This window comes from Condylura cristata, unplaced genomic scaffold (assembly GCF_000260355.1).
Source record: "Condylura cristata isolate star-nosed mole 26May11 unplaced genomic scaffold, ConCri1.0 scaffold00035, whole genome shotgun sequence".
In the NCBI taxonomy this organism is placed as follows: Eukaryota; Metazoa; Chordata; class Mammalia; order Eulipotyphla; family Talpidae; genus Condylura; species Condylura cristata.
In genome coordinates, this window is record NW_004567136.1 from 15,427,577 (window position 1) to 15,449,613 (window position 22,037).

General features: G+C 65.5%; 1 protein-coding gene across 4 annotated transcripts in view; it reads right to left on the minus strand.

Moving 5' to 3' along the window:
• Positions 1 to 776: 776 nt before the first annotated feature.
• CPEB1 (cytoplasmic polyadenylation element binding protein 1) overlaps positions 777 to 22,037 on the minus strand; it is a 31,774-nt gene continuing 10,513 nt past the window's right edge. For 2 of the 4 annotated variants that reach the window (XM_012732710.1, XM_004693111.2), the window contains exons 4-13: positions 16,494 to 16,682; positions 10,341 to 10,564; positions 8,544 to 8,796; positions 7,088 to 7,201; positions 6,852 to 6,941; positions 5,967 to 6,103; positions 4,360 to 4,558; positions 2,851 to 2,945; positions 2,540 to 2,620; positions 777 to 2,016 (exon numbers count right to left, since the gene is read on the minus strand). In XM_012732710.1, the coding sequence (XP_012588164.1) occupies positions 1,906 to 2,016; positions 2,540 to 2,620; positions 2,851 to 2,945; positions 4,360 to 4,558; positions 5,967 to 6,103; positions 6,852 to 6,941; positions 7,088 to 7,201; positions 8,544 to 8,796; positions 10,341 to 10,564; positions 16,494 to 16,647 (1,458 nt within the window). In that variant the 5' untranslated portion in view covers positions 16,648 to 16,682 and the 3' untranslated portion in view covers positions 777 to 1,905. Of the gene's footprint in view, positions 2,017 to 2,539; positions 2,621 to 2,850; positions 2,946 to 4,359; positions 4,559 to 5,966; positions 6,104 to 6,851; positions 6,942 to 7,087; positions 7,202 to 8,543; positions 8,797 to 10,340; positions 10,565 to 16,493; positions 16,683 to 16,977; positions 17,002 to 22,037 lie in introns of those variants that run through there. The other 2 variants (XM_012732709.1, XM_012732711.1) reach the window with 2 other exon arrangements.

The following is a 22,037-nucleotide window of genomic DNA, read 5'->3' on the forward strand; positions in this document are numbered from 1 at the left end:
GGCCCGGCGCATGGCGCAGCGCCCACGGGCAGGGTCTTGGCCCCGCGCCGCTGGCCCCTGGCCGCCTGAGGCGTTGGTCCTCCAGCTCAGGGAAACCGGCCCCTCTGCTCGGCCACCCCGCAACTTGAACCCAACGTGCGCTGCCCCGGGGCTCTCGGCCCCTCTCTGCTCTCCCCACCCACAACGCTGCCACAGCAGCAGCCCACTGGCAGGTCAGGTTGGCTGAACAGGACTCGGCGGCCGTACCCCAGCGGGTGCACCCACCGCGGCGCACCTCGGGCTTGGAGGGGGAGCAGCAGCCCCGAGAGGGGCGTCCCCGGGGACAGGAGACCAAAGGGGGCCGGCCTCCCCCGAGCTGACTGGCTTCATCCCACCCGCAAGGGCCAAATGGAGATTGGGAGGGCTTGGCGGGGAGGCGGGGTTCGGACGAGCCAGCCCCCCCAGGTCTTGCACCCTGAGGGTTCGGGGGTCTCCGGAAGCAGGTTTCCAGGGCCTGCGGAACAGCTCTTGCAGCCTAAGGGTTGACAAGCTGCAACAGGAAGCTCGGCCCCAGCTGGGGGAGACCCCGTGGGCCCCCCAAGCTCGGCCCCAGCTGTGAGGAGCCCCCGGAAAGACGGCCCGAAGGCTGCTCACCCCCCCAGCCGGCCCGAAGGCTGCTCACCCCCCCAGCCCAGTCCTCTCGCCTGCCAGCGGCGGCCCCGAGGGCCCCCCGCGCCCCCAGGGCGTCCAGGAGACGGCGCTGCCCCCCCAGCGCCCCACTCAGACACAGACAGAGCTCTGCTGCAACGTGTTTATTATGTGCCAAGAAAACTACACGGCCGCGCCGCGCCGTGGCGCCTGCTGCACTACAGTGAGGTAGAGACTTCACACGCTTCACGAGACCCACGAGTAGCTGGGGAATGCGAGACGCAAGGTCAGCTCAGCGGGGGCATGACGCTGGTTCTTTGGCACACAGCTTCCCAAGGAGGGCGAGTCGATTGTTTTTTTAAAAAAGAAAAAGAAAGGAAAAGTCAAGTTTTCAGATTCCAGTAGCATCGCAGCGCCGGCCGGCGTGGCGGCGCCCACGCCCCTGCCCCGCCGGAAAGCAGCCCTTTAGCTCCGCCAGAAAGCCAGAGCCCCGTGACCGGGGAAAACGCCCAGCAGCCCCCCGTCAGCGCCCCTGACGAAGGTGCAGTAAACCATTTAAAACTATGTACAGCAGCTGCGCACACCCCGGGGGCCAGTTTCAAATCCAAAAAAAATTTTATTTCCTTGGTTGCAAACGCCCCATTTGCAACTGTGAAACAGTGACCAGCAGCCCCAGACACAAAGTTGCTATAATGTTAAAAGCTGCCAGGAAAGAAAAAAAATCTGTTCCAAACTACTTAAAAACTGTCGTAAGGAGTGTAAAAAGGAACCGGTAAAAACCCTCGAGCGTAAAATATGAAATGTGATTTGGTCTAAATGAGAGCAGAGGCTCCGTGCTGTCCGCAGTAAAAACACCAGCTGAGCGCCCGGCGCGTGCCGCCCGGCGGCCAGCCAGGAAGGCACTGTACGGCCCGGCCGGGCTGCGGCCTGCGCGGCGCCGCAGCGGTGCGGGAGGGACGGGGAAGCGCTGACGGGCTGGGCAGGCGTGCGGTCGGCACTTCCGGACACGTAGTTCTTTTTTGCTTTTCATCGGCAAAATGAGGAACTAAAATCTGGGAGTACTACAGAGTCGCTTGGAGGCGAGCGGGGGTCCGCGCCCCGCTCACCCCGACAACAAAACCCGACAAAACTCATTGTGCGTTAATCAGTGCAGAAAGAAAGACAGGTCAGCGGGTGCAAATGTCACGGCGCGGCCCCCTGCTGGCCCGGGCCGGCCTGCGCCCCACCGGCCAGCCTGGGCGTCCTGCGCGGGGCGGGGCGGGGCGGGGCGGCCGCCCTCTAGCTGGAGTCTCGGCTCTTCTGGTTCCGCATCAGGGGGCTGTGGTGGCGCAGACCCTCCACGCTGTGCCGCCAGTGCCAGCAGCTCCGGCAGAAGTACTTGAAGCACACCTGGGGCGGGGGGCGGGGCGAGCGGGAGAAAGGGTCAGCGCCGAGGGAGCGGAGCTCCGGGCCCCTGCGAGTGGTCCTGGGCCGCTCGCCCCCAAGGCCTGACCAGCGGAGACACCAGGCTCTAGGGACGCCCCCACTTGCCCACCCAGGGCGGGCTCCTGCCCGCGGTGCAGACCCCACTCGCGCCCCCCAGCCGCCCCCCGCCCGGAACTGCGAGTGGCCTGTTCCTGACAACTCGGATCCTAACCAGAGACAAAGAAGGGGCACCCAGAGGCCTTGGGGTTAGACAACAGCACCGTCTCTAGGTGCAGCCTCCCCCACACGCCAGGCTGCCGCCAGCCTCGGTCCCTACCGCCCCCGGGGTGAAGGCCGAGAGCTCCCCAGGGCTTTCCCCCAGCGGAGCGCACACCCCGGCGGCTCCACAGCCAGGACTGCTGCCCCCAGCCCCGCACACAGCCACAAGGCCCCGAGAATACCCTATGTCAGACCCAGCAGGGCCGTGGTGCGCTCCAGGGGGACTCACCTGATCGCGACAGAAGAAAGGGCCAGGCTGAGAGCTGCAGATATGACACAGGGAGTCCTCCAGGTAGGGGTCGATCTGGACCTGCAGGGGCAGGCCGGGGTGGGTGAGGCCTCTTCCACCCAGGGCGTGTCGCTGGGGCCCACGGGAGGGAGCCACGAAGACCCAGGCAGGGCCGGCTGCGACACGGCCTGTCTCCAGCTCGCCAACCCAGCCCAAGCCGGAGGGGAGGCGGGCAGAGGCCACCCCCACCCCGCCAGGCCCATGGCCCCACCCCGACCTCCGGGGAGCCCAGACCCAGACCGGCCACTCACCTTCTTGGTGAACTTGGTGGTTTTGATCTCCACAAAGGCCGCGCTGACGGCTTTCAAGTAACTACGCTGGTTATTGAAGGTCACGCGGCCAGAGCCTAGGAAGACAGGCCCACGCTTACCCTCTCGTCGAGCTCGGAAGAGGCACCCGTCGCGCAGCTTCTAGACCAGCGCCGGACAACAAACTGCTGTGCCGTGTGGTGGCTCCCACACGCTGTACGGCAGCAAGGCGCGGCAGGATGGACTCGACCCGTGCACGGCGTGGGCCTGGCCAGACGGGACGCCCACCAGGACGTGAGGCAGGGAGAGGCCCCCCGGCGGCAGAGGCACCGCTTAGGTGAAAAGCACTGGGAGCACACTGAGCTACAGGCCCCGTCAGAGGCAGCCCAGCCTCCAGCGGCAGCTGGCAGAGCCTGGTCCCGCGAGCACACGCACCCCCCGCCTGCAGGTGGCAGGCGACAGGGGGCCACAATCACAGCACTCGGGCTGATCCTTCTGACCCACCGCTGAGGTGATTCGGCACGACTGGCAACCAACAGCCCTCCTTCCTGGGAGGGGGACTGGCCGACCCACGTCAGGCCCACTCCCCTGGCAGAGGCCACTTCCGGCAGTCGTCCCGCAGTCGGGCCCGGTCTCTGACCAGAGGCCTTCAGAAAGAGACCCAGCCAGCAGAAGGGCGCCAAAGACACTTCTCCAAAGGGGAAACGCAAGCGGCCAGCAGGCCCACGGAACACGGCCCAACCCCTCCCCATGAGGCACACGCACGCCAGAGCTGCAGCAGGCGCCGCCTCTCGCCAGCGGGGACAGACTAACAGCGCGCCGCCGCTGAGGGGCTGCGGGCAAAGACGAGGCCGCCCACGCCGCCGGGGAGCGCTCGGCGGAGGGCCCTCGAGCCAGCAAGCCTGGGGCCGCCCTGCGACCCGGCAAGCCCACCCCGGGACACCCCTGGACAGACGTTCACCCAAACGAACGCCCGCGCCTGGCTGCTGCAGTGCTGGCGCAGTCGGGAAGCGAAGGAAACAGCCCAAATGCCCGAACAGCGACAGGTCAGGAGGGCAGTCCCCGTGCCCTCCTCGGCCGTCAGGGAGACGCGCTCACGCCACGCGCAGCAGCAAGGGTGCAGCGGCGGAATCCTGCTCAGCGAAGTGAGCCGGAAAGAAGGGGGGTCAATGGGCTGACGGGGAACACGGGAGTCAAACAAGGAATCAGGGAAAACAAACACGGCAAGACCAGCAGGCGACGGAGAGGAGAGGCCAGGAGGGCGGCGCACGGGGACTCGGGGTCGGACGCCGCGGGGCGACACCGGCGAGGAGCAGGCGTCCTTCAGGCGCGAGCAGAGCCGTGAACGTGAACCGGGCTGTAGGAAAGGCGGCCAGGCCGGCCAAGCCCGCGGTGTTCCTGTCGCCCGGGACCCGCCGCCCCTTGGCGCGGTGCCAGGAGATGGGCCGAGGGCTCCCGGGAGAAGCGGGCGAGCTGGTCTCCCCTCCCGGCCCACGCCGAGCGCACACTCACCGATGGGGTACTTGTGCTTATCTGTATCGATGCCGGCGTACACCACGCCCCCGAAGAGGTCGTTCAGGATGGCCGCCAGGGCCTCGGCGTTGAGCATCCCGTGCAGCGCACCCACAAACACCGTCCTGCTGGGGTCCAGCCTCTGAGATGGGCTTCGGACAAAGTTGCTGTCAGCCAAGACCCAGGGGATCACTTGCACCTGAAAACCACCCGAGGGTGCGTGAGCCCGACCAGCTGCAGACCTGCTTCTACGCCCACAAAGCAACTGGTGCGCCGTGGGGGTAGGTGGGGTGACGCGCTAGCAGTCCCCGAAACCAGCGCGAAGGCTGGCGGTGCCGGGCCCACAACAGGGCGGGCCAGGGAGGCTCCTCGCCACGGGCGGCTGCCGGGCAACAAGGCTCGAGGCCGCAGCAGCCCTGGAGAAGCCAGGGGGTGGCGGAAGGCTCTGCCCCTTGCCCCCGCCACCACCCTGGCCAGGCATGGAGGAGACCCCTGAGGCACACCCCACTGATGGTGGGCTCCGTGGGGAGCAGAGAGGCGGTGTCAGGGCACAGCCACACCACGGGCACTCGCAGGCCATTCTGGAGGTGAGGCGGGGACAGGGGAGCAGTCGCACAGGCGTGGGGGAGTCCCTGTCTCAGTACGGGGCACGGGGGCGGCACTGCTCCAGCCCTGCCCCTCGGCAGAGCGCGCGGGGGGCCAGCGGTCTCTGCAGGACACGCATCGCCCTCTTCTGGGCCAGTGAGAACCGATACAGGGGCAGCAGGAGATGGAGGGCCAGCTGGCACAGGGGCTACTCAGACACCCCCCGTCAAAAGGGAACCTCCACGAAGGTGCACCTCTCGCGTGAGCCGACACCCCACACCACCACCCCGCAGGGCCACGGCTCACGCCTGGGCCCCCGCCGGGCGCCGACCCACCTGGGCTCTGACGCCAGCAGCAGGACGCAGATCTGGGGCACGGCCCTGCTGCCGGCCCCTCCATGCCACACGCCTGCCCCCCGCCCCCATAACCTGCAAACTCTCCTCTTTTCCTGAAATAAGTGTTTCAGTTTCCTTTTATAGAGGAGGAACTGAAGTCTGAAAAACATTAAAAATCTAGTCCAATGTCAAAAAGGCCATCTCTGGAAGCAGGCTTAAAGCGCCACGCCGCCGCGGAGCGCCAGGCGGCTTGGGAAACCAGGGCCGGCCGCACACAGGACTCGGCGGCGGGGGCGGCCACGGGCCGCCCAGACTGACCGCTGAGCCCTGAGGCGGAGCCCGGTGCCTGGGGTGAGGCTGCCAAGGCCCGCTCTGCCGAGGACACTCAGGCCGGGGCTGGGAAAGTAACCGGGGGACGGAGTACAGCCTGCACGGGGCAGGGCCTTCGGGGTGCCCGCTGGACGGGGGTGCAAGCAGGGAGCTGCTGCCCCCAATTCCCTAAGACCAGGGGCTCGGGACGGAGGGGGGGCCGCAGGCGAGCCCCCCACGGCCCGCGTGCCTGCGCCCTACGCCGAGGCCTTCTTCCCACCGGAGCCGAGAGGCGCTCGCTGTCCCTGCGGTGAGGCAGGCCGCAGCAGCCGCCCCCGGCTGGCTCCGCACTGCCCACCCAGAAGGCCCCGCGCGCACCTCCTTGCAGCGCATCCTGCGGCTGGACATCTTGAAGTAGTGCTCGCTCAGGCCGCCGGGGCTCAGCGGGTCGCGGGAGCACGCCTCCAGCAGGGCCCGCACGGACTTCTCGAGCTCGAAGACCAGGTACACGTAGCCTGTCCCGGGAGAGCGGCCCGTCGGTGCCCAGACCCCTCGGCCCGCGCAGCCAGCACGGGGCTCCCGGGGGAGAGGCAGCCTCGTGAGCAGGAAGCGCGCGCTGCCCCGCCGGCCAGGCCCCACGCGGGGCGTCTCCCCGCCCCAGGACAGGGCTGGCGGGCGGGCGGAGGAGCCCGTCTCAGCCGCACAGCACACTCGGGCCGTAGAGGAGCCCGGGGGCCCCGGTGGCAGGCGGTGGCCAGCGTGGGCACGGAGCTGCTGCCCTCAAGCCCCATTTAGGCCGCGGGGCAGGTCCTCGCAACACGTCTGAGAAGATGGGGCAGGTGAAAACAGCAGCTGCTCCTCGCTGCAGGGCAGGGACCTCGCTTCAGAGCAGCGAGGGATCAGAGGCTGGTCCTCCTGCCTGCCTGCTCCAAAGGGACCTCAAAACCAGGCCAGGCAGCAACGCGACCGGCCAGGAGGCAGGCAGAGGAAGCTTCTCAGAGCCCTCGTTCCGGAGGACAGGGGCGCGGGCTCGGAGGAGGGGCGGGGGGGGGGTTCGGGAGGGGTCCGAGGCCTCTCCAGCTGCAGTGAGTCTGCGCAGAGGAAGGGAAGGCCAGAGGAGAGCGTGCTGGGCCGGACAGTGCTGGTGGAAGGCGCTGTGCCCAGGGTGCCCGGGCAGGTGACCGGCATGCAGCCCTCAGTGCCACCACATACCAGGGGAAAAAAAAGCTCCTACCACGTCGTCATTACCTTTAGGCACATTACCTTTGGGAGGGCACCGGGGGTGCTTGCCATCCTTACCAGGCCACTCCACACTCAAAGAGCCAAAAACACGGAAGGTGTTAACCAGGCCAGCTGCAGAGACCAAAGGGGGGGCAGAAACAGAGGCTCACGCTTCCTCCCCCGTCTGGCGGGCGACACGGACTGGGGCTCTGGGCAGCGCCCCGTGGACAGCAAGGGCGCCAGGAAGCGCAGTCCGCCCCTCCCCGCGAGGCGCTCACCTTCTGTGATGTCCCAGGGCACGCCGCCCAGGAACACCTTGCAGGAGTAGACGGGGCTCTTGTAGCTCCGGGGAGGAAGTTGGCCGCTCCAGGTGCAGGTGGCCTCGTTCACAGCTTTGGGGGAAGACGAGGGGTTCGGGACCAGCACGGCCGGAGTCCTCGGGGAGGCCTGGGCGCACTGTCCGCAGAGGGCACCCCCAGGACTAGCCGCACAGACAAGCTGCAGCCCCCACCCTGACAGCGCGTGCACCCAACGCCCTCTGCCTCGCCCATAGCCAAGAAGAGCAACGTTACCCGCCCCAGGCTGCTCACGAGCCCGCAACGGACACGCTACCCCACCGCGGTTTTCCCAGCGGCTGTGTAAACACCGACTGCGTTTGCAGTCCCCTGAAAGTAAGCAGCAGACTCGCACACGTCACGCTGTGAGCGTCTTGGCCAAGGTGAGCTTCCCCCAAACGCTCAAGGGAGGAACGTGCGCCTGCGGCCCCGTGAGCAGGCCCCTCAGACGCTGCTGACAGCCCGCAGCGGCCCTTGCGGGAGCCACGCCCCAGACAAGCTGCCCCGGGGCGATGATGTGCAGGCACAGTCCCCCAAGCCACGGGAGGCCTCCCTGACGGGCTTGAGCTCCGTGTCGGGGCACCCTTCTGTCCGGAGAGTGGACACCGCCTTCCGCTTGGCCTATCTGTGCCCGACACCAGCTCAGCCCTCCCGTGACTGTGGTCCCACCCTGCGACCTCGCCAGAGCCGGACCTCGTGAGGACAGGCAGGGCCCTGCCACGGTCCTCCCTCCTTCAGTGCCACGGCTGAAGAGCCGACCCTTCCCTTCATACGGGTGCAGGCCAGAGGCCTTCCCCGAGAGGCGAGGCCCTGCTGGGACGTCAGCGGCAACGTTCTGTCAGCAAAAGCCAGCCAGCGCAATGGCCTCGCTCAAAGCCGGGTCCCCCTCTGTGGGGAAGTCCAGAGCGGGCTGCTGTGACCGAGGGGCCCGGCGGGGGGGCCGCTTCGGGGGCAGAGGGCGCATCAGGGTCTACGCGCCAGCGGGCGGGCCGACAGACACACACTGGCCACAGCTCAGGCCCCACGCCAGGCCGCTGGACGACGGCGGCCAGCACCTCTCGCCAGTCTCGGGCATCTGCACCCCAGCCCACAAAGGTTTGTATGGGCTTCAGGCTACTTCAACGACAGAACCATAGGGCGCCCGCAAGACAGGACACTGGGGACAGCCCAGAGGAGAGGCCAACGTTCTCTTCCCGCTGGGCCCCACGTGCCAGCTGACGTCTTGGGGACAAAGGGCAGGAGGCCCACGGGCCCACGCGCCTTGGAGCAAGAACAGGACCTGGTCTTGCTTCCAGGCTGCCCCGCGGGCAGCGGCTTTCCGAGAACAGCGTGCGGGGCAGCGCACCATGGGTAGCGCGCCCCGGCCGCTGGCCTCCCGCCTCCCGCCCACACCACTCACCCGCAGCCTGCCGGTGCAGCCGCGCCTCTCTCTCTATGCTGAAGGGGTCCTTGGGAGCTTCCAGGGGGTCCCAGGACGGCCACACGGGTGCTCCCGGCCAGCTCTTTGATGCACTGGGTGGGGGGGGGGTGACCGCAGCGAGAGCAGCTTGCTCTTGGTCCATCCGAGACCCAACCCCCATCTTTAAGGGGTCTCTGGGACCACCCCCGGCCAGAGATAGGAAAGGCAGAGGAGGGGAAATTCGGAGGCTTGACTGGGGGGAAAATGAAGATAGAGGTTTTGAACAGCAGTTTAGTTCCAGAAGTAACAATCGCACTGTAGAAACTAGGAAAATACCATTTACACTGGATAAACGTTTCGCTTCCTGTACGTTTCAGGATTAGCTGTCTCTGACTTCAGCAAGTTTTCTCCCCAACTCAACCTCTGCACATCGGTTTCAGGGCCGTTTCCGCTCCGAGCCGTGCTGTTCACGAAGCTCTGAGGGCACAAGCTAGCTCTCCCGCCCGTGTCAGACTCCAGGCACTTGCCACAGCGTCCGCGTTACAGACCAGAGCGTCACAGCACAGCTGCTTCGCGCTTGTAACTCCTCCGGTCAGAACCCTGGAGCAGGGTGCCCGGGCCTGGGGAGACCCCGTGCTCGACCAGAAAGGGTGCGAGCGCCGGTTCACACCCGACGCTGAGGCTTTAAATTCAGCTGCTCTAGGCACAGTGCGGCACAGAGCCAGGCAGGGGAGGACTGCAGTGACGAGCCCACCGCCCATCCCATAAGCTGGGACTCTGCCTTTACGGCCTCCCCTGAGTTACCTGTTCCTGTTTCTTCACCAACCAGCCCTGAGGTGGGTGTCTGAGGAAGTTCTTCAACAAAATGCCAAGCAACCAGCACCAGCCTGGTGGCCTGGGGTCAGTCCCAGCACCACCACGACAGCCTGAGGGCACCCCAGCCAGGGAGGCGCCCCAGGGTGCAGCAGACCCCTCCTGTCTCCCCGCTGCCGCCTCAGCCGTGGGGTTCAGTGGACCTGCCTGTTCTGTTCCCCACTCGGTCTCTGGGGAGTCCTCTCACCAATGCCCCTCTGGCCCGCACCCCAAACCTTCTATGCAAAAGTAAAGACAATCTGTTTCTTAAAAAAATTCCAATTAAAGTGGTTACAACTTTCCAAGGCCAAGTGCCCTCTAAAGTGGCGAACGGAACTGCGAGCAGCTCACGGACACTGGTCTGGCGGGAGGACCCACAGTCCACGGGTCAGAGGGCTTCCCAGGGCCACTTCTAGGAACAGCCCGCACCTACAGCCAGCGACCAGGGAACACGACGTCAGCGCTGATGCCCACGAGGCCCCACGAGAATGGGAAGCGGCCCGCGGCTGGGTGTGCAGCCAGGCGCAGGCGTCGCCCGACTCCCAGCGCTAGGGCGACTCCCGCTCCCCCCGGCCCAGGCCCCGCTGCGGTCCCCGCCACTCTGCCTGCACGGACGTGGGGTGCAGACGTGGACTGGAGACGAGGTTTCCCCAACTCGACCTGGCTTCAGACGGGCCGGAGGGCGGCCACGGCCCAGCCGGCTAGGGACGGGGCTCTCAACCTCCACTCCAGTCTGCGCTATGGCGCTGAGAACGAGGCGGCATGGTGCCCTTGAAGGGTCAAGGTCTGCCGGGGCACCCGCCTCTCCGGTGCACAGTTTCTGCACGGCGAGGGCACAGCCAGGGGAGCGTCTGCAGGCTGCTGAGGATGGGCAGCTCCCGCCGGCACCCTCCTTGCCCAGCCTGCTTACCCGCACAGCCCTCCCTGCCCCCAGAAGGGACCTACGATCAAATCCGAGAGGTGGTCTGATCCGGAGCTGAAGCCACTGGTGTCGGAGTCGGAGGGGCTGCTGGAGCGCGAGTCCAGGATGGGCCGGGTGTCCAGGCGGGCCCCTCGAGCTGACGGCACTGGGAACTTGTCCAGGTCTGATCCCAGGGGGTCCAGGGGCAGGAAGCTCAAGGGGGGCTTCCCCAGGACGCTGCCCAGAGGGGTGTGGAGCATGCTCAGTACTGGAAGAGAAAAGGGGCGCGTGTGGCCACTGCCTGCTTCCCACTCCTCACGCAGCCACGCCAGCAGACACACCTGGTGCAACTGCCGACAGCACGCAAGGCCCACAGTGCAGGGGGCAGTGGGCGCGGCCCCCCAGGCACCTCAGGGTGGCGTTCTGCAGACCGGGATCCCTGCTGCTTCTGCCACCCAGGCTTGTCAGTCAGTGCCAGCCCCTAGAAGGACCTGCCACCTGGACCCTGCTGCTATGGCTGCCACAGCATGTGACACACCGGCCTGAGCATCCACAAAGCCTAGCCCGTGCCCACGTGTCCCCTAACCCTACCTAGCCACCATGCGGCCTGAGCACGCCAGCCCGGCCAGGTGCACCCGCACGCCAGCTCACGCGAGCAGTGCCCCCGGAGCCCCGGCACGCGCACCCTGAACTACAGGTGCTGCGGAGGAGGCAGAAGATGCCAGGCAGCGCCCTAAGCCCACCCCCCTCCATGCCAAGTGCTCTGGGGGCCCAGGCCCGCCCTCGTGGATGGAGAACACCTGACGGCGAGCCAGGGGCTCCCACCCTGCGCCGCGCCTTGGCAGAGGGGAGCCGAGGCAGGAAAGCAGCCAAGAGAGGCAGCAGAAGGGTACCCTGGGGTGAGGGAACCGAATTCACGAGGAGTACGAGGCTCTGGGGGTGGCCGCTCCACTGATGGCCGAAGAAGGGGCTGCAGGAGAAAGCGAGCGCGCCCGAGTCCTCGACGGCCCGGAGAGCGGTGCGCGAGCCCGTGGACACTCACCAGAGCCACTTCCTCTCAGGCACCATCATGTCCACCTGTGGCCAGCAGGTGCAGTGGGCTGGAGGCAGCGCCCACCCTCCAGCACGAGTGTGAGGGACCAGACACCACACCCCCTGCACAGAGCCCATGCACCACCACCCGGTGACACCTGACCGACCACACAACCTACTCGAAGCAGACGCTGAGGTACTTGATGGGGAGGCTGGGCAGTGCAGGAAACCCAGAAGACAGAACGGCTTTGAGGTGCACGGCAGAGCGGGCAGAGGCCCGTGGTGGAGGCGGACGCCGAGGACACGTCACTAGCCACCCAGCCGGAAGGGCAGCCGCAGGTCCCGAGAAGCGGCCCAGGGCACAGCAGGGTACAGAAATGCTCCCGCGGGTGACCCCAGCTGCGAGAGCCTCGGGCTCCACCATGGTCAGAGACGCACGGTGCGTCTGGGTGCCGTGTAGACCACCTGGCTCGTCTGTGCCAGTCTGTCAGATGCCAGGTGGCACGGCTGGTGTGCCCGCCCCACCCTGGTTCAGTCAACAGCCACCTTCCTGCCGGGTCCAGGGGACTCCCGAGATCGCCCCAGCCAGCTCCAGCCCGCGGCTCTCGAGTCCGACAGGCCCGTCTGGCCAGGACTCTGGCAGGACTGGCCCACACTGCCCATGAAGGAACCATGCTCTGCCCATGCTCACGGGCAGCTGCCGGCCAGTCACATCTCCCACAGTCTGGACCAGGTCCCGTCAAGCGCCCCCCTCAGCCACCCGCAGGACGGGCTGAGAGAACACGGCGGCCTGGCAGTACACCTGCACCGGCTTCCTGGACCAGAGAGGTGCAGGCTGTAGGTGCCCACTCGCCCTCTGCAGGCTGATCGGTGGGGATGGGATGACCCAGTCACAGGTGCTGAGGGTGCACTGGAGACCTGGGCTCAGGGCTGCCGAGCGGAGGGCCCGGACTGACAGCCCTGCCCTGCCAACAGGCGCCTCAGTTTCCTCACGTGGCATCACAAGAGGCCGGGCCCAGGCGGAGCCCGACCAGAAGCGGGATGTGGGGACAGCCAGACAGCTGGTGTCGAGCCAGGACTCTGCCTCACCCCAGCAGGAGCGTGTTTCTGGAAGCTGCCCCACATGCAGCCAGCCACTGGGTCGGGCGGCCATGGCTCCACCTCTCCTGCGTGTGGCACTGAGGGGCGGCCAGGTCCCCACCGGCACGCCAGGAGGGGAGGGGCCGAGCAGAGGGACCCTCCTGCGCCCCGCGAGGCTCCCTGCTGTCACAGAGCCTGAGCGGCAGGCGGGCGCCCGACTCCCAGCCCAGGGCCACCAAGGACCCGGTGCGTTGAGGCGGCCGTCGAGCTCAGCGTGAGGCCAAGTGCTGGCCCGCCGGTGGGCGAGGCCCAGGCCCGGCCCCTGAAAGCCTGAGGCTGGCCGAGGGCCTCCAGCTGTGGCCACTGCGAGGCCTGGCCTGGCCTCCAGCTCACGACGGCTGCCTCGGAGAGTACCAGAGGCCAAACCAGCAGGAATATTTTTAGATGATTGTTAACTTTCTCCACTTTCACCCTCTGTGCCAGCTCCTGTGGGCTTTATAGCTGAGTCACTGCGGAGTTCTCTGAAGCCTCCCTCGCGCGCAAAGGCACCCAGAGCTGCTGGCAGCCGGGCCTGGCACTTCACGGCCAGGCGCGGGCAGAGCCCGAGCCCAGCAGGCGTGGGCAGGGCCACCGGCCGGAGCGGCGCAGACGGGCCTCTTGCCCCTGCCCCAAACCCGGGCAGCTCCAAAGCCCTCAAGAGGCATGGAAGGGGTGGGGCGCGGCCAGGCGTGAACCCCGACGCGCAGCCCTGAGCCTGCCCACAGGCGGTGGGCGACTGGGAGCCTGGGCTCTCCGCCGCCACAGCCTTTCCCTCCCCCTCGCCACTACAGAGGGCCCCCTGCGTGTCTGCCACACCTGAAAGGGGCCCATGTCTCAGGAGCCCCTCCCCTCAGCAGGAAAACTGCTCCCCAGGACAGGATACCGGAGAGCCACTGGCCAGGTTCTCCTGGGCCCCGGAGAAGGCCCGTCCACCCTGCTGATGAACACCAGCAGGAGGCGGAGGCAGCACAGCCCTCGCCTGCGCCCCACAGGGCAGAGCCCAGGTGCACAAGGAGGCCTGGGCCCTGCAGCCCGCAGGCTTGTGGCGCTGCCGAGCTGGCTGCTGAGCGCCGCACAGGGGTGCCCCGGCCGCAGGAGCCCAGCCCTGCTGGAAGTGCTGCCTCCCAGCAGTGACGAAGCCCAGGGAAGCCTGTGCTCAAGCACGGGGAACCACACTTGCTGGCTAGCAGGGGGAGACCCCAGGGACACGACAAAGGCCTCTAAGGGCAAGGGGCACCCTGCTGTGCCAGCGTCGACAGGTCCTGCTCAGGCAGTGCAGGGGAGACGCCTGTCCCCAGCTTCCTGCTGAGTAACGCTGCGTGGAATGGGGGAGGGAGGACAGGCCCGAGGGGCACGGCTGCCGAGCTGCGCGCAGGGTGGGGGGCGAACCCACCAGCACGGGCAGCCCACAAGGTCTGCAGTGACCCTTGACTCGGGACGGCTCGCTCGGCACGCCGGACGCTGCTCACAGGACGCTGCTCACAGGAACACAGGGTGGTGACAGCCAGAGAGCCTGGGAACCTGCGAGGCCCGGGTGCCACCGCCCCACCACGGGAGCACAAAAGACCACGCCAGGGAACGCACGGCCCCGAGGACCTGGATGCTTCCAGCGGTCACCGTGGGCACAGCACACGCATCGGTGACCCTGGCCCAGCTGGAGTTACCGAGGGCAGCAGCCACAGCTCTGCTCCCCACTTGAGGGCTGAGGACACCAGCAGCAGGACCAAGGTGTCCCCGGGGCTCTGCTCAGGCTCCCTGAAAGGCTGACCCCAGGGAGCGCCAAGGCTTGGCAGGGCGGAGTCCGGAAGGCCCGCAAAGGGCCGAAGCAACACCGGCCTTGCAGGCAGAACCCCCGACCGGACCCCCAGGGTCCTCCCGCCAATGGTGGGCAGCAGGGCCCGGTCCAGGCTCACACCGAAGGGAAGGGTTCTGCTGAAGACCCTGCGCCAGTCACGTGGGCACTGCCGCAGGGCAGCTCCCGGGGCCCCTTCTCGCCGGATCCCCATGACTCTCGGGCGATGCCAGAGCCCTCTGCCAGCCACCTCGGGGCTGCCAGTGCCGGCACGCAGCCCCGGCGTGAAGCTGGCAGCGCCTGCGTCACCTCCACCGCTGCCCCCGCTGTTGGACGCTTTAAGGAGGCAGTGCCTCGACTCCAAGCCAGGAGGGCCTGGGGCGAGGGGGGCGAGGAGCGCCCCAAGGGCACACCCTGAGCTCTGCCGCGACGCCTGCAGACAAGCCCCGGCGGGCGGGCGGGCGGGCGGCTCCTCCCCGAGTGGCGCGAGCAGCCCTCAGACGGGAGCCGTGTAGGCGCTGGACGGGGGCTGCATGTTCCCGCAGTGCTGGCGAGGGTGCCCGATCTGGCACTGCAGCTGGCTGGTGGGAGGGCTGCCTCCCACACTGGGGCAACCCCCCCCAACTTTGCAAGGAGGCCCAGAGCTCTGAAACCCACGGCAGCACGGTGAGGGAGGCACTGCGCCGGGCTCACCTCGGGGCGGCTCCCGACCCGGCACACGAGGGCCCCACGCCGCAGCCCCCCACGCACACAAGCACGCAGCGCGCGTGGCGGAGGGCCCGGGCGGCGGGTGGGCCGTAAAGCCACCCCTTCAGGACAAGCAGCACCAGCACAGGGCGGGCGCACGCAGCGTGGCTGCTCTGGCTGTCTGCGGCCCCACGTCACACAGAGACGCCCAGCCAGGCACCCCCGGCCCCAAGAGGCTCCACAGGCCTGCGAAGACCCCAGCTGCAGGTCTCCGAGGACCCTGGAGCTGGAAGGAGCCAGGCCCAGAGGAGGAGAGAAGGGCCCCGCCCAGCCCAACCCCAGTGAAAGCAAGAGCCTGGAGCAGACGCTGGGCAACACGGTGCCCTCTCCTGCGTGCGCCCGCCCGTGCTGTGCCAGGACCGTGGGCATGAGGACAAGGGAAGCTCAAAGCTCCCCCCACCCCCCACAAACCACCTGGTCCCGAGGCCCAGACCTGCCAGCAGCACCGCGGGACAGCACCAGCCCCCTGCCCGGCAGCCGCTACCAGCCTCTTGGGAAACCCCGGAGCCCAGTGAAGGCTGAAGTCACGGAGCCTGAGAGGCTGAGGCCTTCGCTTTGCCTCTGGAGCCCAATAAACCGCCCCTCCCCTGTCAGGCGAGAGTGCCCTGAAACGACTGGCCTCCGATGGCCAGCAGCCCCCAGCCCCGGGCTCCGCACCCTGCGAGGAGACCCACCGGGCAGGGTGGGGGCTGTAGAAACCACCAGGACGGCACCTTCCTGCCACGGCAGGTTGGGGCTCAGCGGCCAGGCCCACGCCAGCAGCCGCCCCACCCACATCCCTCTTCCTCAGGATCGCGCCTGCTGCCTTCACTCAGCCACCGCCTGATCAAGCCCACCGCGGCCGGGCAGCCCCTCAGGGGACAGGCGGCAGGGGACAGTCCCAGCAGCAGCACATCAGGGCTGCCAGGAAGCCCCTCGGGCTGATCCTCCCAGATGACAAGGGACCAGGGGGGCGGGGGGCAGTGGCATCTCCTTCATCCACTTGGTCACCCTGACACAAAGAGCAAAGAGCCCCGGCTGACAGCTACCCCACCCGGCCCCAGAGTGCTTCCGACCTCTCGAGCACAGCCCCAGGCTCCCAGGGCCACCCAGCCTCCCCGGAGACTAACGTCGCCCCTTCGTGGGATTCGGGACCACTCTCCCGTCCCGGGGCGCTCGCTAGTTTAAAGGCCACTGGGCACTGGGACGCGGGCGGCAGGTGGGTAGCCCCTCAAGTCCCCTCCCCCACCTAAAAGTGTTTTGCTTGGTCATCTCCCAGACAGGCCTGGGCACCGGGGTGGCCAGTCTGTGCGTCAGGCCGTCAGCTGGACCTGCTGAGGGGCCCAGGTGCAGCCTGGCTCTCTGGGGGCCTGGCCCGGCCCCCGGGCAGCCATCTGCCCTGCCCCTCAGCCAGCCTTGCCATCTCTTGCAAAACAGCTCCATGTTGGGGGGGTGCAAAGGAAGAACAACTGTTGCTAGGATAGCTTCGCTGCCCAAGCCCCCACCCCAGCCTCAGTCCGGCACTCACCCGAGGGTGTGCTGCTCTGGGCTGGGGAGTCGCTGTCCTGGGTGCTCCAGGGTCGGTCCCAGCCCGCGAGGCTGAGCGAGTGCAGGCCCAGGCACAAGCCGTCTGCATCTGGGGGGCCGTGGGAGGGGTCTTGCGCAGAGGTGGGGAAAAGCATCCTGCTTGTAGCTGTTTCTTCAGCGTCCTGGAAGTCTGCTTGGGGGACAGCAGAGACCCCGAGTTAAGGGCAGTTTTCCCCAGGACCATCAACAATAGACACAGTCCACAACAGCGTCCCCGGCTCCAGGGCGGACACCCAGCTGTCTGGACGCTGCAGGCGCTGCCATGCGGCCCCCACCCCTGCCCCGTCCGCAGTACAGACGGGCCAGCATGTGACCAGGCTGCCGCTGCTTCCTGCTGCCAGTGACATCAGCCGCCGCCGAGCAGGGCGAGCGGCATCGCCCTCCCAGCGCGGGGAGGAGCAGAGGGCTGCGGGGAGGAGACTTGCCGCTTGGAACAGTCCGCGAGCGGGATGCGTGGCTGCCAGCCCCAGGCCCTGGAGTCCTCCGCCGAGCGAGCGCGTTCCTGCTCCTGCTCCGGCTCTGCCTCCGCCCCTCCTCCTCCCTCTGCTCTCCACCCCCAAACCCAAAACACTCTAGTGCTGGACTCTCTCCAGCTGCTTGCTCAAGCCCAAAGCAAAGCTGCGCGCTCTCATCAGCAGAATTATGCACTGCAAGCGGCCCCGCACGGCACCCCGACACGGCCGGTCCCCGAGAAACAGGCCAGCTCCGGCAGCGCTGCACACTGGGCCCTCTGGAGCAGCCCAGTAACCCTGGAACCACTTGGGGCAGAGAAAAGGAGCTGCTGCCGCCCGGCTGCTCCACACTGGCATAGCCTGGTACCAGAGCAGACCCACAGCGCCCGGGGGAACCCTGGCCCCTGGTCTCACCACGGGCCTCCCTCGGGAGCACCCGCCTGCAACCAGCTGGCACACGGCAGAATGGCGTGCCGGCCCTTCTGAGCTCGGGTCTCCGCCCTACCTCACCACACCAGCGCACCAGCCAGCCAGGGTCCTCAGCCCAGCAAGGGAAGCCAGCTTGCCGGAACCCAGGACTCCTGCCGGGTCCCTCCACCGTGCCCTCCTGCCCCAGCCTCTGCCAATGCGTGCCCGGCACTGGCTGCCCCCTCACAAAGACGCAGGAGCCACGGCCGCATGTGGTGCTGCAGGACGTCACTAGACAGCAGCAGGCCCGCCCAGGGCGCCCAGGCCAGGGAGGACAGCTCTGCCGGCCCTGAAGCACCCCATCTGCCCGTGGCCAGGGGCCTCAGGCTGAGCCAGAGGACACAGCATGCGGGAGGGCCTCGGGGCTGCTGCGTCACAGTCGCCTCCGCCCCTGCGAGCTGCCCGCACAGGCTGAGCCGGGACTGCCCTCCCGGGTGCCCACGCGACCCTCCTCCTGCTTCTCCATGGCCACCTGCCCAGGCCAAGGACACGCCCATCACCGCAAACTAGGCGTCTGCCCCTACCCCAGTGTGAGGGCCTCAACCCGGGGTCAGGGCACCGGGGACGGCAGCGCTAGGCCCAGGCAAGGACCTGGCACCAGCCATGCTCCTGCCACGACAGGCAGCTGGGCTGGCAGCAGCGACACCACGGAAGACGTCCTCCGTCACGACGTTTCTCATGTCGGGCCCATTTGCTTGACTTTCTGGACGAGGCAAAGCTGACGCTGATGGCAACCAGACTCCAGCTGCCCGCCGGGGCAGTGGTGAGGACGGCACAGGGGCATCAGGCGGGAGGCCGGGCTGGCACAGCCTGTATTCTGACTGGCGCCGCATGTCACGTCTCAGAACTGCACACAGGACGCGGTGCGCTTCACACCTCAGGATGTCACTGTGTATAAATTTAGCTTAGAAGTGGGAAACAAATATTGAAAATTAAGGCTACGCAGGCTGTTTCAGGGATGAGTTACTCTCCTGTCTGCGCCATAAAAAACAAGACGGGTTGACAAGCAGAAGAGACGGTGTGTGATAAAGCAAACATGACATTTGCTAGAGCGAGACGTCTCCGCTGCAGGTATTACAATTTCACTTTATAATTCATTCAGCATTTTGTATGTTTGCAAATGGTCATAAAAAAGCGCTGGGGGGGAGTGAATTCAGATTTTTGTCAGACACAACCAAGTCTGACCCAACAGCTGGGCTTGACAGTAAGATCCGACTTCAGGAAATTAGGATTGTCCACACAAAGCATTTCACAGGATTTTCCAGATACAAAGCATTTCAAGTACTACACTGGGAAAAGCATACTTTTATCAGGCGGTGTTTAAACTGTCTCGGTCCTTTAGCTAAATGAGGTTAAATAACGCCTCAGCTAAGTGAAGTCACCTGAAATCATCGCGAAGCATCCCCGACACACATCGGAAAAACTGAGGAATTCAACACAAATGACTTGGATGACAAATCTGTTCACAATTTATTTTTTAAATGACTTATTTACTGATGCACACAAGAGCTGGGGTGCAGGCCCGAGGTAGGGGTGGGGTGAGAAAACTCCCCAGAGACAGCAGGGAACAGAACCGGCAGACTGAAACCCACTGCTGAGGAGGCAGCGGGGAGAAGGGGGGTCCGCTGCGCCCAGTGGCCACTCCCTGGCCGGGGCTGGACTCACGCTGCAGGGTCTGCGACAGCCTCACGGCGCTGCACTCAACCCCGGTGCCACCAGGGAGGCCTCTTTTCACAACTTAAGTGGCTTCCAGTTCTCTCTTTTCAACTTCCATTTTTGGGAAGGAGTGCCCGAGCACAGGACTGACGGGCGAGAGGGAGGCGCCGAGACGCCCGGCACCTGGCAGCCTCTGGCAGCCGCTTCCCTGACCCCCTCATGCGGTGCGCGCATCTGCTCGGAGCCCAGGCCCGAAACACGCAGAGCTCAATCTATCTGATGTTGAAAACCCTGAGTCATCCCAGCAATAATCGAGTCACCGGAAATTATGAGCACTCTTGAACGCCTTATCTCGTTAAGACGCATTTCCAGTAAGTTAGTAAGTAACGAAAACTACCCAATCCGTCACGTTTCGGTTGTCTTCATCAATTGTCCTAGTAATTAATGGTCACAGAACCCCAGCACCGACCTACCATCTTCCCATCACAGGAAGTAATTCAACATTCCAGTTCTGCAGAAGGGTAACACGCGATCAGCAGACTCGAGGGCCAAGTATCGCATCAGGATGAACCGTGGGAGCAGCAGGCTAGACGTGTCAGTCAAGGAAAGGGCAAATGAAAACCTCCCCCTGCCGAAGAACTGGCTTACATATTTTAAAACCTGACAGGAGTCTACTCTTATTTCTCCTCCACAGGTTAAGCTTTACTTTAGCAAATGTACATGGTGGAGAGCACGTTGTATTTTCTAACATTTACCACAGTGAAAAAACCCACGGGTTTTTTAGCACCTGACCCTTCTTACGCACACAAGGCGGGAGCACCCAGTACGAGCGTCAAGTCTCGGCGAATGGACTGAGCCCCACGGGCTCCGCCGCTGCCCCCAGCCTCGCTCGCTGTGAGCAGGCCACGAACCTGAAGGCGCAGGAAGCTGGCTCCCCGGACAGCCCCGCGTGGCCAGGCCGCCTCATCTCCAGCGGCCGCCGGGAACCCCACGTTCCCACTCTCTGCCCATGCAAGGGGTCGTCACCACCTTCGGCGACCAGTAACAGCCAGGCTAAGTGCCTGGTTGTGCAAACACATCTTCGCGTCCCTGCGTGGAGATGTCCACCTGTGAGCACGTGGCCAGCGGCCCTCCCACATCTGGGCTCCCTTAGTGCCACGGCGGCCACCTCACTTACAGAGAGCCCAAGGCTCGGCTGTCTCTCCCTGCTCGCCTGCGCTGACTGCTTTCTCTGTTCTTCACGGCCACCCCAATGGGCGTGACTTAGCATTTCACAACGGGGTATCCCAATTTTTAAAAATCTAGCAGGGTAGCCATCACCTTGCGGTAGCTGCCCGCTCCCTGTGTCGTGCGTGCCCCACGGCCACTGTACACCCAAAGCCGGCACGCGCTGCCTCTGAGAATAAGGAAACTAAGCTAACTGGACTCCAGGTTACCAAGGACTTGGGTGGATTTTTTTTTTTAGGATTGCATTTGTGCATATGGGGGAGAGGGCTCCCCGGACAGGGTGGGGAGCAGAACAGGCGGATGGATGGAGCACACTGCTGGGGCAGCGGGGAGACAGCAGGGTCTGCCGTGCCGTGGGGTCACCTCCGGGCCAGGGATCGGACTCGCGCTGAAGTGGCTATGGCAGCCTGCTGCGCTGCGTCCCAACCTGCTGGTCGCCAGGGAGGGCAGGGACTTGGGAAGGTCTAAAGCACTTTAAACTGCCTGCGTGCGGAGGATCTGTTTCAAAGGTTACTTTTTTAGAAAGGGCTCATTAAACAAATCTGATCGTTCCTTCTTCCAGGTTTGGTCAGGACCAGCAGTCACTGGCCTCCCATTCAGTTCAGGGTGGCCAGGCTGCCGGCGAGAGCAATTCACCATCTGCCCAAGGCCAGCAGTCCCGCTGCCCAGCCTGGTGCCTCCCTGAACCCACGGGGCGGGGGGGGCTTCACGCTGTCTCACAGCCCTCTGCACCTGGATTCACGCCTGCCGACACAGGGCCGACGCGGCACAGGTGTCCAGCCAGAGTGACCGCTGCTCCCTGTCGTTAAAGGGCCCGTGACAACACACTTACTTCTAAAGCCGACCCTCGTGGCTCCTAGCGGGGAGGACCGCAGCTCTCTTAAGGCCTTTTGCCTTTTCAGGCCCTTGTGGCGAAAAGGGCCACCAGGATGTTGAAAAGGCAGGCTGTGAAAACCTAACAGAGAATTCAGCTTCCAATGCCAGGAAAGCTGGAGGCGTGACACCCATGGAGGCCGTATACAGAACTGGGGTACGGGCCAGAGGTGCGGGGTGGCAAGAGGACTCCCCAGAGCAGTGGGGAGCACAACAGGCAGATCAACTAAATACACTGCTGAGGGGGCAGGGGTGGGGAGACAGGAGGGGTCTGCTGCACCCTGGGGGTCACCTCCAGGGTGGGGATTGAACTCTAACCCCACTGTGCCTCCAGGAGGGCCTGATACACCACGTCTACCCACACTCTAGGTCACCGGAGTCAGTTAGTGGCGCTGGGAAAGTGTAAAGATGGGAAAGAACGCGGCGCTGATAGGCACACGACTGTGTACGCTGAAAATGCCCGATAACCCACAAGCACATTAGTGTTTCTAAGTAAATTCAGCCTAACCAGGAAATACTGAAAAAATTCAGCTTTTCTATGTAATGGCAAAAAAGTAGATTAAATAACCCACTTAAAAAAAATCAGCCAAGAAAGTGTATCAGAGAAACACACATTTTCTTAAGAAAGACGAAGGTCCAGCTATGACACAAGCCGCTCACGTCGCGCGGAAGGCCCACACCTAGCACGGGCCGACGGGCCCGAAAACGCCAGCCCCCAGGAGAGCGCCAGCAGAGAAGCGGGCCAGGACACCACGCGGCACCGCCACCGCGGCCGCGCCTCACCTGACAGCGCCTCAGGCCGGCAGGCT